At 32.8% G+C, this 12,378-nt stretch overlaps 1 protein-coding gene across 9 annotated transcripts in view; it reads right to left on the bottom strand.

Annotated features, from left to right (window-relative positions):
* FER (FER tyrosine kinase) overlaps window positions 1–12,378 on the bottom strand; it is a 445,463-nt gene that overhangs the window by 339,365 nt on the left and 93,720 nt on the right. For all 9 annotated transcript variants that reach the window (XM_042944781.1, XM_042944800.1, XM_042944791.1 and 6 more), the window contains 2 exons: window positions 10,049–10,186; window positions 9,137–9,256 (listed from right to left, as the gene is read on the bottom strand). In XM_042944781.1, coding sequence (XP_042800715.1) covers window positions 9,137–9,256; window positions 10,049–10,186 — 258 coding nt within the window. The remainder of the gene's footprint in view (window positions 1–9,136; window positions 9,257–10,048; window positions 10,187–12,378) is intronic.

Genomic DNA, 12,378 nt, shown 5'->3' with positions numbered 1-12,378 from the left:
CAATTGCACAGTTTTATGGATTTTTAAAATGCCAAAATACTTGCATAGAGGTCCAAAACTCACTGCTAGAAATGTAGTTTAAGCTTGGAAAATAAAATATACCAGTTTCAAATTTGGTGGGAATGGTAATGCTGCTTCATGTTTTAATGTTTGATGGCATAAAAAGTATATACATAGCCTGACATTACCTGTGATTCAAATAACATTAGTTGTCATCTAAATGACTTGTACTGCAGTATAAATTCTGCATACAAGCACTGTGTTACCTTGTAATTTTAGGTTGGATTCATTAGGAAAATATACAAATCTTTAGCACATGCTAATGTTTCCAAAGCTTTTGGAATTTAGTGCTCAATAACAGTGGTTGAGGGAAATACTAATTATTTAGAAAAATTTCAGTCTTGGCTCTGACACAAGAAAACTTTACTACTTCTAAACCATCAAAATTCTCTGCACAGGGCAAGTGGAGATATTCAATTTCAGTTTTTGAAAAAAAATTCATGGAAGTGATAATGGTCAAGTCCATGAGAGCAAATGAAAGTCATTATTGACATTATTAGTTTAAGAACATATGATTAGAATCAAATATTTTCCATGAAGTACCTGCTGATGAAAAATACAGTGAATAACCCTATGATTTGAACACCTAAAATCTTCACAAGCTTTGTAAATTTGCTCAACTAAGCCTATTCCTGATCCATACATTTTTAACACCACCAGTTGTAACATATCTTAAGACGGTCCACTTCACTTTGTAGTGATTTAGTGTTTTCTCAACTTCTTTGACTATATATATATATATATATATATATATATATATATACACATTTTTTTTTTTTTTTTTTTTTTTTTTTTTGCAGGGAGTTGGGAGTGGAGAAAAAGTCTCTGGAGTCTATTTATGCAGGGAGAGTGCTAGTTCATTCATGCAGTGTGGATGCTATCTGCTATGGTCAACAGGTTCCTGCTGCACAGAGTTGCCTGCTTTCTCTTCATGTCCTTGGCCTTGTTGTTTCTGGGAGACTTTTGATGGCCTTCTCATAATGGGCTTTTATTCCTTAAATTTTCCAGAATTGGTTACTTTTGCTTGCAACTAAAGAACCATAACTCATTCAGGTCCTATATGCTTATCTTCAGCCATGTTTTGTGGGGAGTGGACTCCTTCAACAAATATGTGGCAGCAGATAGTGAAAATAGAAGAAGCCAGTCCCTGGATCTTCAGTAAACAAGAGAAAGAAGGCACAGAAGGCTGGTGTGAGCCAGGGATATGGTATATATCACTTTCAGAAGATCAGCTTTACCAGTCAGATCTCAGTTACTTGTGAAGTTAGAATTCCATCTCTAGCTTTTCCAGTGTCCCACAGGTTGACTGGCTTATGAGTTAGGCATATCTCACAACCAAAGTCCTAGTGGCTAGGACAGATAATTGAAAAAAGACATATTCTTGTCTGTAGTTGATCCACATAGACTATTCATAGAGAGTAATTCTTCAGTAACTTCAAACTTGGCATTAACTCCTCAAGTAAACAAAAACTGAGCAGTTTTGATCACACCTGCTAACTTATCAAGAGACAGGGAAAACCACTTGAAATCATTTATCTTTTTAAATTAACTAATGATGTAGCTCCCAATATTCTTAATTCTTCAAGCAAATGTTCTCACTTAAAGACTAACAAACATAAACAAGTTTATTTTTTCTAGACACATTTCCTATTTCCTTAGTTGCTACAGTGAGACACTATTTCACCACTCACTGGCAAATGACTTTCCTTGCTCTGTTAACAAATGAACCACCCAGAAACTTATTTTGGCTGCATCCTTATTTTCATATTTTTTGAAGAAAGTCTGCTGTACTGAGGTATTCCAATTTAAATTTTCTAATTTTTCTGACTAGTGCTTTCCTGTGAGTTGGGAATACTGAGATAAGTATTTAGACTGGTAATGTCAACATGTATTGTATCATTTTAGCACAGCCATACTGTCATTGCATAATAAACACAATATTTTCCCATCTAGTTCAATAACAAAATAATCCACACTCCAGTGTGGATTTTTATCATCTTATCATGATGACCACTGAGTAATATACAGAATTGTTGAATCACTATATTGCACACCAAAAATTAACATAACACTATATGTTAGCTACACTGGGATTAAAATTTTTTTAATTTTTTAATTTTTTAAAAATATAACACTCAAAATCTGTTCTCCCATTTTTTGTTTTGACATGATAGACACAAGCTGATAATAAAAAGCCATTAAAATGCAATAGTACAGCAATATGTGAGGCATTCAAAATGCTATTCAGTTATAACTGTGTCACTGAGATCTGCAGTGCACCAAGGAGTAGTGTGAAGTGATAGGAATACCATATAATGGTCTCCATCACAAATGCTCAACTCTGCCATTGTAGTAACAAATCACCCATAGACAATAGGTAAATGAATGAGCATGGCTATGTTCCAATAAAACTTTATTTATGTAGTCTGATGTTTAAATTTCACATAATCATCATGTGTCACAAAATATAATACTTCTGTTTATTTTTTTAATCATTTAAAAATGTAAACAGTATTCTTAGCTCACAGACTGCATAAAAGTAAGTAGCAAACAGGATTTGGCCCACAGACTAGTTTGCTAATTCATATCCCATAAAATCCAAGGGAATTACTTTTCTACATAGATAATTACCATTCTTCAATTAAGAGATCTTATCTATATCCCATTATAAAAGCTAAACACATTGACTTTAAATTTTGAAAAAATGTGCCAGGAAACATGAGGCTTGAGGTTGGGCTTTAGTTCAGAATACAAGAGTATTTAACACAATCTTCTGGAATTCAAATATATTACCTACTGATAGGTAGTAACTCCATTTACCCTGCTTTAAGTTTGCCACAGATCATAAATGGATGCCTCATTCATCTCATATGCTAAAACCAATGTAATAGACACTTACATAACTTCTTCTAATGTTCAAAATTTTATAGACCTGCCTTCTTCAAGTTATTCTGATGAACTAAAATTACTGAGTTCCAAATTATTCAATTAAATAGTGATTAGATGAGAGGAAATATTTGCATATATAATCTTAATAAATGGATGATTAAAATCAATAAAGTATAGTTTCTTTTCTAGAATTTGGCAGAAGAACAGTGATTCAAAACAGACACAGATGGGGGAAGTGTGATGAAGGGGAAGGAGAGAGGCTGTAAATCACAGAGACAAAGGAAACAACCTCTGTTTGAAGCCTGAAGGTAATACAACCTAAATGCATGTGTGATGGGAAGTGTACAATCTTGGGCATCCAGTGCTAGAAACAATTAGAGGCTGAGGAAGCAGCCCTCCACCATATCCTGATCTACCATGCAAAAAAATTTCCTATAAGGAAATAAACATATAAATAATTGAATTTAACTCTTCTATATATGCACACCTTTATAAATACAGTTGATACATATAATGAGAGTATGATAAAATGCTTCGTGGCACATATTTAGATGGGTAAATGCAGTAACTTAGTCATTTACTATTATTGCAACATTAAATTTCCATCAAGCCTGAAAAAGGAGCAGGCTGTGACAATGTATAATCTTTTTTGGATATAAATACTAGTTGTGTAATAATCTCAGAACCTCTTACATTTATTTGAGAAAAATCTACATGGTACCATAAATAGGAACCAAGAATATAAATTATTAAATTTATGAGTAAGTTTCTACTAATAAAACCAGCAATTTGTATGTTACATTTAGGAATCTAAAACAAAAACAAGATACCCCCCCCAAATGAAAGGTATCTTTTTATGAATAGCAAAGTGAAAAATATTACCTTAGGGAAAGGGTATCTATTTGAGCTTCAAATATCTTACAATTCAACACTGATCCAGAAGTATGGCAGAGGAGAAGAAAAAACAGAGTCAAAAAGGAATTCCAGTAAGACTATTGTAAAAATGCTAATTTTTCTCCAGTAACACTATACAACTTGAGGAATATAAATTCATTAGAAAGGTTTAACAAAAAGACACTCTTTATATATGAAAGGTACATATTCCAGTAGAGCAGCAGTCCTTAGCCATTTTGGGTCGTGAAGCCCTCCGAAAATGTGCATGGACTCACCCCCAGAAAGTATCACACACATTTCTACACACAATTTTACCGGGTTTATGGCACAGATTTTCAATCCAGTCCACACATTAAAATCATCTGGAGAGTTCATAAAAAATCCCAATGCACAGACCTTACTGATTTAATTGCTTTGAGTTAGGTCCCAGGCATCAGTATTTTTTAAAGCTCCTTAAGTGAACCTGACATAAAGCCAGAGATGATGAGATCCACTATTCAAAAACTCCTTGAAATCTCCCCATAAAACCCTTTCATTCACTCATTCATTCAACAAAGATGTTAATTATTTGAAACATCTGACATCTAGCCAAAAATTTTGAAGAGTCCAATAGAAATGTAGTCCAGTTTTTCCTTTGTTTCATAGTCACTACTAGTCAGTAGTCTGGCAGATTGCCAGTATGACTTACATTATTAGAAAAATTCTTCAGGAATCAAATACTAATGATTCTCACTTCCAAATTAATGGAACCTTCACAAAGGACAGGGTCACCAGACCACTTAAACAAACATAAAGGAATGCGAACCAAAACAAAATGATTCTGAAGTTTTCCTATACTGTTTCTTATTACAGCTCTTGGATGGGCTCAGGAAAACCACAGAACCCAGGGAAGCACAGGCCATAAAATATTTTCATTTTCAAATAGAGCTTTTGAGAGTATTCTATTCTAAAACTATATAAAGCAACGTGATTCAATGACAAACATTTAGTCAAAGGATAAGGAACTGACACAATGGGAGGAAAAACAAATAGCTAATATTCTGGAGAGAGGCTAACCAATAAAACTGCAAAGGTTTGAGAAATAAAACCACATTTATTTAACATTACTATAAACATTGGCCTCAACAAGCTTCCCTACTCACCTCATCCATTCACCTCCATTCCAACATATGATCTACATATATACAAGCATATATATGTACTATTTTTTAAATTAATAGATTCATTCCATAAATATTACTCTGTAACTTGTTTTTGCTCTTTACCATATACTTTGAAGATCTTTCCATACAGGCTTATATATATAAACCTATCCTACTCTATTTAAAACATGCATAATATAGAAAAATGGTGGCTATGGTATGGATATACCATAATTCAACTAATCCCTTATGAGTGAATATTTCAGATATTTCCAGTGTTTTGACAAAACAAAGGGACTGTTTTAAAACCTTTATAGTCCTTGGTCTCTACCCAAATTAATATCATATATACTAAAATGTGATTTCTCAGAAATCCACATTCATATGCAGATATTAAAATCTAACTTTATTGTATGCCTAAAATTAATGTAACACTGTATGTTAACTAGAAGAAAAAATAAAATCTAACCTATGAATTTTGAAATATTTTTGTGTTACTGAATTTAATAATTAATGAAAGTGACATAGTATAACATGTAACATAGTATTCTTTTCATACTTAGGAATTAACAAAAAGTTTTCAGATCTCAAGTATTCCATAAAGCCCCTGAAAAACTTAAGCATTGTGCTTGGAGTCCTCAATGTATAAAACCACCCAAGCAATAATGCAAAAACAACAAAAACCAATACAGAGAACTGGCTTTGTGCCAGGGACTAATCTAAGTATTCTACATGTATTCATGCACATGAGCTTTACAACAACACTATGAGTTGGGTGCCATTATTATTACCATTTTATATCTGAGGAAAATGACACACAAAGGAACTAAGTAATCTGCCCAGTTTCACAGAAGTAATAACCCATTCTGTCAGGATTCAAAATAAGGCAACCCACCATGTTATGCTTATACGTATATCTTTGCTTACTTAAAAGCTAAAGTTCTAGAAATACAATTTCTAACTCAAAGGATATGAGCAAGTTGAATTTTGATATATATTGCCAAATTATCCTCCAAAAAGCTTACACTAATTTACATTTCTGCCAAGACTTTGTAAGAGGGCTTATTTCTCCATACCCTACATTAAGAGTGGGTATTATCAAATTATTTAATCTTTGCCAGTCTGGTAGGTGAAATACCTTCCTTTTTAAAAATTGATATTTCCTTGAGGCGCTTGGGTGGCTCAGTAGGTTAAATGACCGACTTCAGCTCAGGTCATGATCTCATGATTCATGGGTTCCAGCCCCACAATGGGCTCTGCACTGCTACAGCTCAGAGCCTGGAGCCTGCTTTGGATTCTGTGCCTCTCTCTGTCCCTCCTCTGCTCAAGCTCTCTGTCTCTCTCTCAAAATAAATAAATAATCATTTTTATAAAAATAAAAATAAAAATTGATATTTCCTTAATTGTCAAAGGACTATTGGTCATTTGTACTTACTTTTCCAACGTTGTTCATTTGTTTCATTCATTTCTTTTGGACATAATATTTCAACACAATCAACAACAAAATTAATAATGTCTCAAGAAAGGAATTAGTTTAACTTTAAAGCACTAATATTATGGTAAAAATAAAGTGAGACTTTGGATTATATTAAATATATATGTGTGTGTATGTGAGCATAATATATATGTGAGTATAATATATACATATTATATATAATATATTATGTTATATATTATATAATATATGTATATATTATATATTATACTCACATACATACACATATACATATATTTAATGGAAATATACATATACATATATTTAATGGAAATAACTTAAACTATTTTAATAGTTTCTAATGGAAATATACATATACATATATTTAATGGAAATAACTTAAACTATTTTAACAGTGCCAATAGACACACTGAATAACTCATTCTTGGAATAAGATTCTTGAGAAAAGCTTACTCTTAAACCCCTATCCTGAATTTAGACACTGTTCAATGAAATATAGCTAAAGTTTTGCCTCAGTAAGATGTAAGCAATTAAATCTTCTACTACACAAAAAAAAATCTTCTACCACATTATCAAAGATTTATTATCCTTAATTTATTACATTTTTCTTCATTGCTTCATCACCATAATTAAGAAATAATGATTTATGTGTAGAACTAGTTTTGTTCTCATTATACCCTGAAAAGCAATAAAACAAATTATTATTTAGTCGCAAAATCTCTTATTTTACATAAGCTTATATCAGGTAACTATTTTTAATTTTACCCTATTATACTCCAATATCTCTATGCTCATCCTTCTTGTTGTTTATTAAAATAAGTTGATCAATTTTACCATAAACATCTTGAAGGTATTCACCCTTGCAACCTGAAATATACAGTAAATATATTTTGATGAATAAATGAATACATTTTGGGGGAGCAACAGAATGAAGAAAAAAAACAGGAGTAATTTACGTCATATTCCTTCACCAGCACAGAAATCAAAAAATGAAATTTGTCACTGCACAAGAATTGAGAAACTCTACTATCCATTTTGTGCCATGAACCCAACTCTATTGTTCACAGCAGGGTTTCTCAACCTTGGCACTATTAACATTTCACCCAATAATTCTTTGTTGCAGGAGGCTGTTCTATGCACTGCAGGACATTTAGCAGCATCCATGGCCTCTACCCACTAGCTTTCAGCAGTGCCTTCCCACCTGATAGAGAAAATGTCTCCAGATATTGTCAAATGTCCCCCGGAGACAGTGAGGACCACTGGTTTAAAGAGAGCTAACATTATAAGAGAATATCTAAATCCAACATGAGACTCCTGTGAACGACTTCAGAACCTGGGAACAGCTTCAAGAATCCCAATATGGCTGCTTGAAAAATCTCCCTAATGTACTCCCACACCTCCATTCCACTCATCAGCAGTCAATCCACCATAATTTTTAAGCCTTCAATTTGTATGGGTGATTCAACAAGAATTTGTTAGTTTCTTCAATCCCATCTGCCTAACTTTAAAATTATTAAACTCCTTTCCAAGACCTAGTTCCAGCGTCCCACACTCAGTTAATTATCTGACTATTACTGAACAATAGAAAGGAGAGTTTAATTATATTAAATGGGGACTTTTGGCTGAGTCTTCTGAGGTAAAGTGCCAACAGGTCATATGATATAACTGTCCAATACTGAAGAGAAAATGAGTGCATAATCACTCCTAGCTGTGGTTCTGACTCAAAAGACAAATACATACAGTACTTATCATTAATACAAGTTTCTTTGTGTTGCTGCTAAAACAATCAAGGGATGAGTTAATTATTTAAAAGTAGAATGCCTTGTTTTCTAAATTTAAAAATATGCTATTAATAGCCTCTAATATTTGAAAAGGACTAAAAAACAAATTAAGATTTCTCAAAACTCTTTTAAAATATTAGGCAACAAAACAACAAAATGAAGGAAGAATTTATGTCTTTAAAGAAGACATCCTTAAGAGAAAATAACTCAATTAAAAGTCAATTTTTTGTACTAAACACTTCTGATATCTATGAGTCTCTTCTTTAACACTCAATATCCTCATTTCCAAAATAGTTCTGCCAAAAAGTTTTAAGCACTGAATGGGATAGATTTAGGCAGATACAGATAGATATAGACACATATATAAATAAGTTTGAAAAGAATGAACCATTATTCCAATATAAGATATCAGCAATAACAGGGCAAATGAATATAACATCACACAGAATTCTGATTTTCAGAATTAACAAAATTAGTGATCAAAATGAATAAAGTTAACATATTTCTCAAAACATTTTTTTCTGACCAAACAACAATCAGTTCTTTTTTTTTTTTTTTTTTTTTTAATGTTTACTTATTTTTGACAGAGAGAGAGAGAGAGAGAGAGAGACAGAGCATGAGCAGGGGAGGGGCAGAGAGAGAGGGAGACACAGAATCCGAAGCAGCCTCCAGGCTCCAAGCTGTCAGCACAGAGCCCGATGCGGGGCTCAAACTCACAGACCACGAGATCATGACCTGAGCCGAAGTTGGACGCCCAACCGACTGACGCCACCCAGGCGCCCCAACAATCATTTCATTTTTAATTTACTTTTCATTATTTGTAAAAAATAAACACTGGAATTTTAAATCTGATAAAGTAAATCTATAAATAATAACACTAATATTTAATCTGATCATCTTTTCTAAATACTTACATTACTTGCAAACTTTCTGCTGTTAAATTATTCCACATAATTTCATTTGCCTGAAGATTTTCATTTTCTTCTAGTAAGGAAGTATCAAACTCAATTTCTTGCTCTTTAGCAGCTGTTGTTCTAATAAAACATACCAAATAATTTTGATCAGTATGAATATACTACCATATTAGTACACATCAAAGGCACAATATATATTATCCAAAATTATGTTTACAAAGTAGAGCAAATACAAATAGAATAAATCAAATTAAACCCAGGCACCAAGATCTAGTCATGTAATTTCAGCCTTAATTTCCTCATTTGTAGAATATGGCTATTAACCTGTTCATTCCTGTCACAATGGTAATAAGTATGCATGGATAAGTAATTGATATATCATCATAGATTGAATATACATATAAAGTCATAGCATTATCACTATAGAAATGTTAAAATATATATATAATTTCATGGATTAAATACAGTTTTAAGCAATGATGTAGTAACAACTGACAAATTTTTAAAGATAATTATACAGTGGCGCCTGGGTGGCTCAGTCAGTTAAGCGTCCGACTGAGGCTCAGGTCATGATCTCATGGTCCATGAATTCGAACCCTGAGCCAGGCTCTGTGCTGACAGCTTGGAACCTGTTTCAGATTCTGTGTCTCCCTCTCTCTCTGCCCTTCCCCAGCTCACATTCTGTCTCTCTCTCTCTCTCTCAAAAATAAATAAACATTAAAAAAATTTTAATAAAAATAATTATATAAATTAGTTATCATTGAGAAAGAACTTTTAAAATAGTTAGAAACAAATTAGTCAGTAAATCCTATGTCCTAACAATAGAATATCTTATTTCATTAAATACTATATGGTAGAAAAAAATAATATCACAAATAATGAAAGAAGAGTGAAAATATTATACATACATACCTGTGAACATCTATGAAATTATTGTATTCTGTGCTAGGGTCTATCTGTTCAACTGACATTTTAATCTCTTTATGGACATTCACTATTTCCTCTGTAACAAGACTGGTTATCTGGCTGTATTCATCAAATATACCTTTTCTGAAAACAAAAATAAAATTTTACAACATTTTTAAGTTTTCAAGGGAAACACAGCCCAAAAGGAATTCAGAACAATAAACGTAAGAAATGTAACATCAATATTTACAGATGGTGGTTTCATACATCACCTTATTTCATACACCTGAATGGTAAAATAAAGGGATTATACAAAAGCACAGATTCACAATTTACATTTGATACACCATGATAATAGCAAACAATCTAGAATAAGGCATTACTTTTTCCAACATGTATTTGACATGTTCAAAATGTAAGGTCAGTATTGATGACTTTCTATATCTAAATGCTGTTGTAGAAATGTTCAATTCCATTACATAGAACTGTGGATCAATTCCTATCTCTTCAACATTTCTTTCCAGTAGCTGCTACTTCCTCAAATGCCCTATCCCTTGGTTCTTCTCTTGCTCCTGGGCCTCTGCTCTTTTCTGTGTCTTAATTATAGAGTTTAACTGGTTCTGTACCTTCAATGACATCTTGAACTCTTCTCCTTCAGTAGTAAAAATGTCACATCTTACCTGCCTTCAGTAGTAAAACTGTCACAAAATATATTAGCTCTATGGTGGTTATATATATATATATATATTATATATATATATATATATTAGCGCCTATGTGGTTCAGTTGGTTAAGCGTCGGACTTCGGTTCAGGTAATGATCTCATAGTCTGTGAGTTCCAGCCCTGCGTCAGAATCTGTGCTGACAGTTTAGAGCCTGGAGCCTGCTTTGGATTCTGTGTGTGTCTCTCCTTCTGCCCCTCCCCTGATTATGTTCTGTCTCTGCTCAAAAATAAATGAACATTAAAAAAAAATTTTTTTTAATATATTACTGTATCTAATGAGTACAAAATAGGGTGGCAAAGATCTAATCTCCAATTTAAAAGTGCTATGCTGTAAAAATATACCACCAGTCAAGAATGGCCTCAATAACAAGTGTGGACAAGCTTATGCTGCCTTTTCCCATATAAATATTAGGGGCATTGTTTGCTTTTCTTTTCCAAAAGCATCACTCATAAAAATTTATTACTTACAAAATTTCTCTTATTTAATATTCTCTCAATTATTTTTATTGTAAATAGCCAAATATTGTTTGAGTGAAGAAAAAAAAGATTTAGTGTTGCTTGGGTGGCTCAGTTAAGCGTCCAACTCTTGATTTCAGCTCAGGTCATGATCCCACAATTCATGAGTTCAAGCCCTGCCTGGCGCTCTGCAGTGACAGCACAGAGCTTGCTTGGGATTCTCTCTCTGTCCTTCTACCCGCCTCCCCCCGCCCCCCACCACCTCTCTCTCAAAATAAATAAAAGAACTTTTAAAAAAATGTCTGACTCTTTATTTTGGCTCAGGTTATGATCTCACCATTCCTACGATTGAGCCCCACATCAGGCTCACACTGACAGCTCGGGGCCTACTTGGGATTCTCGCTGTCGTCCTCTCTCTGCCTCTCTCTCTCCCTCTCTCTCTGCCCCTCCCCCCACTCACATGCTCTCTTAAAATAAATAATAAAAGTTTAAAAAAAAAAGATTTAAACTGCTTCAGGCAATGCTAGTTTGGAAGGATTACAGAAATCACCTGACAAAATTTAAAGAAAAAGGAGAGGCAGAGAAATTTAAAACAGACTTAGTAAATATCCCTGGGCTTATGACCACATTAAGTGAAAGTACTGAATAATATTAATGTAAATGAGCCTATCTAGATAACTCTCATAAAGCAATACCATAATATGATATGGAGGTTATTATTAATATCTACCTTCAGACAAATGGAATTTTTAAAAAAAGAAGCCTCCTAACGTTACATCAATGTGACGTGGAATTCAATTTCAGTGAAATCATCATGCTTGGATATTTTAAATGCTAGGTCTAAAATAATTGTTTAGAAGTTAAAGATAATATGCTATAGAAAACTACTATGTCTCAAAAAATAGGAAACTACTGTCTCAAAAAGACATCTAGCAATGATGAAGATGCCATTATTGAGGATTCATGTGAAGAGTTTGAAATAACATTGATTCATGAGAGTAGGAAAGGAAGTATTTCTGAATCAACAATATTTAATTTAAATAGACATAACTAAATTTATAAATTAAATATTTTAAGTAGACATTTTACTATTTTATCAATACCCTTCAAAGTTTACCTATTCAAGTCAACTAAAAATAATTTTTTTATCTTTTTA

This window comes from Panthera leo, chromosome A1, assembly GCF_018350215.1.
Source record: "Panthera leo isolate Ple1 chromosome A1, P.leo_Ple1_pat1.1, whole genome shotgun sequence".
NCBI lineage: Eukaryota > Metazoa > Chordata > Mammalia > Carnivora > Felidae > Panthera > Panthera leo.
Note: the sequence above shows the minus strand (reverse complement) of the source record. Positions and strands in the feature narration are given on the sequence as shown.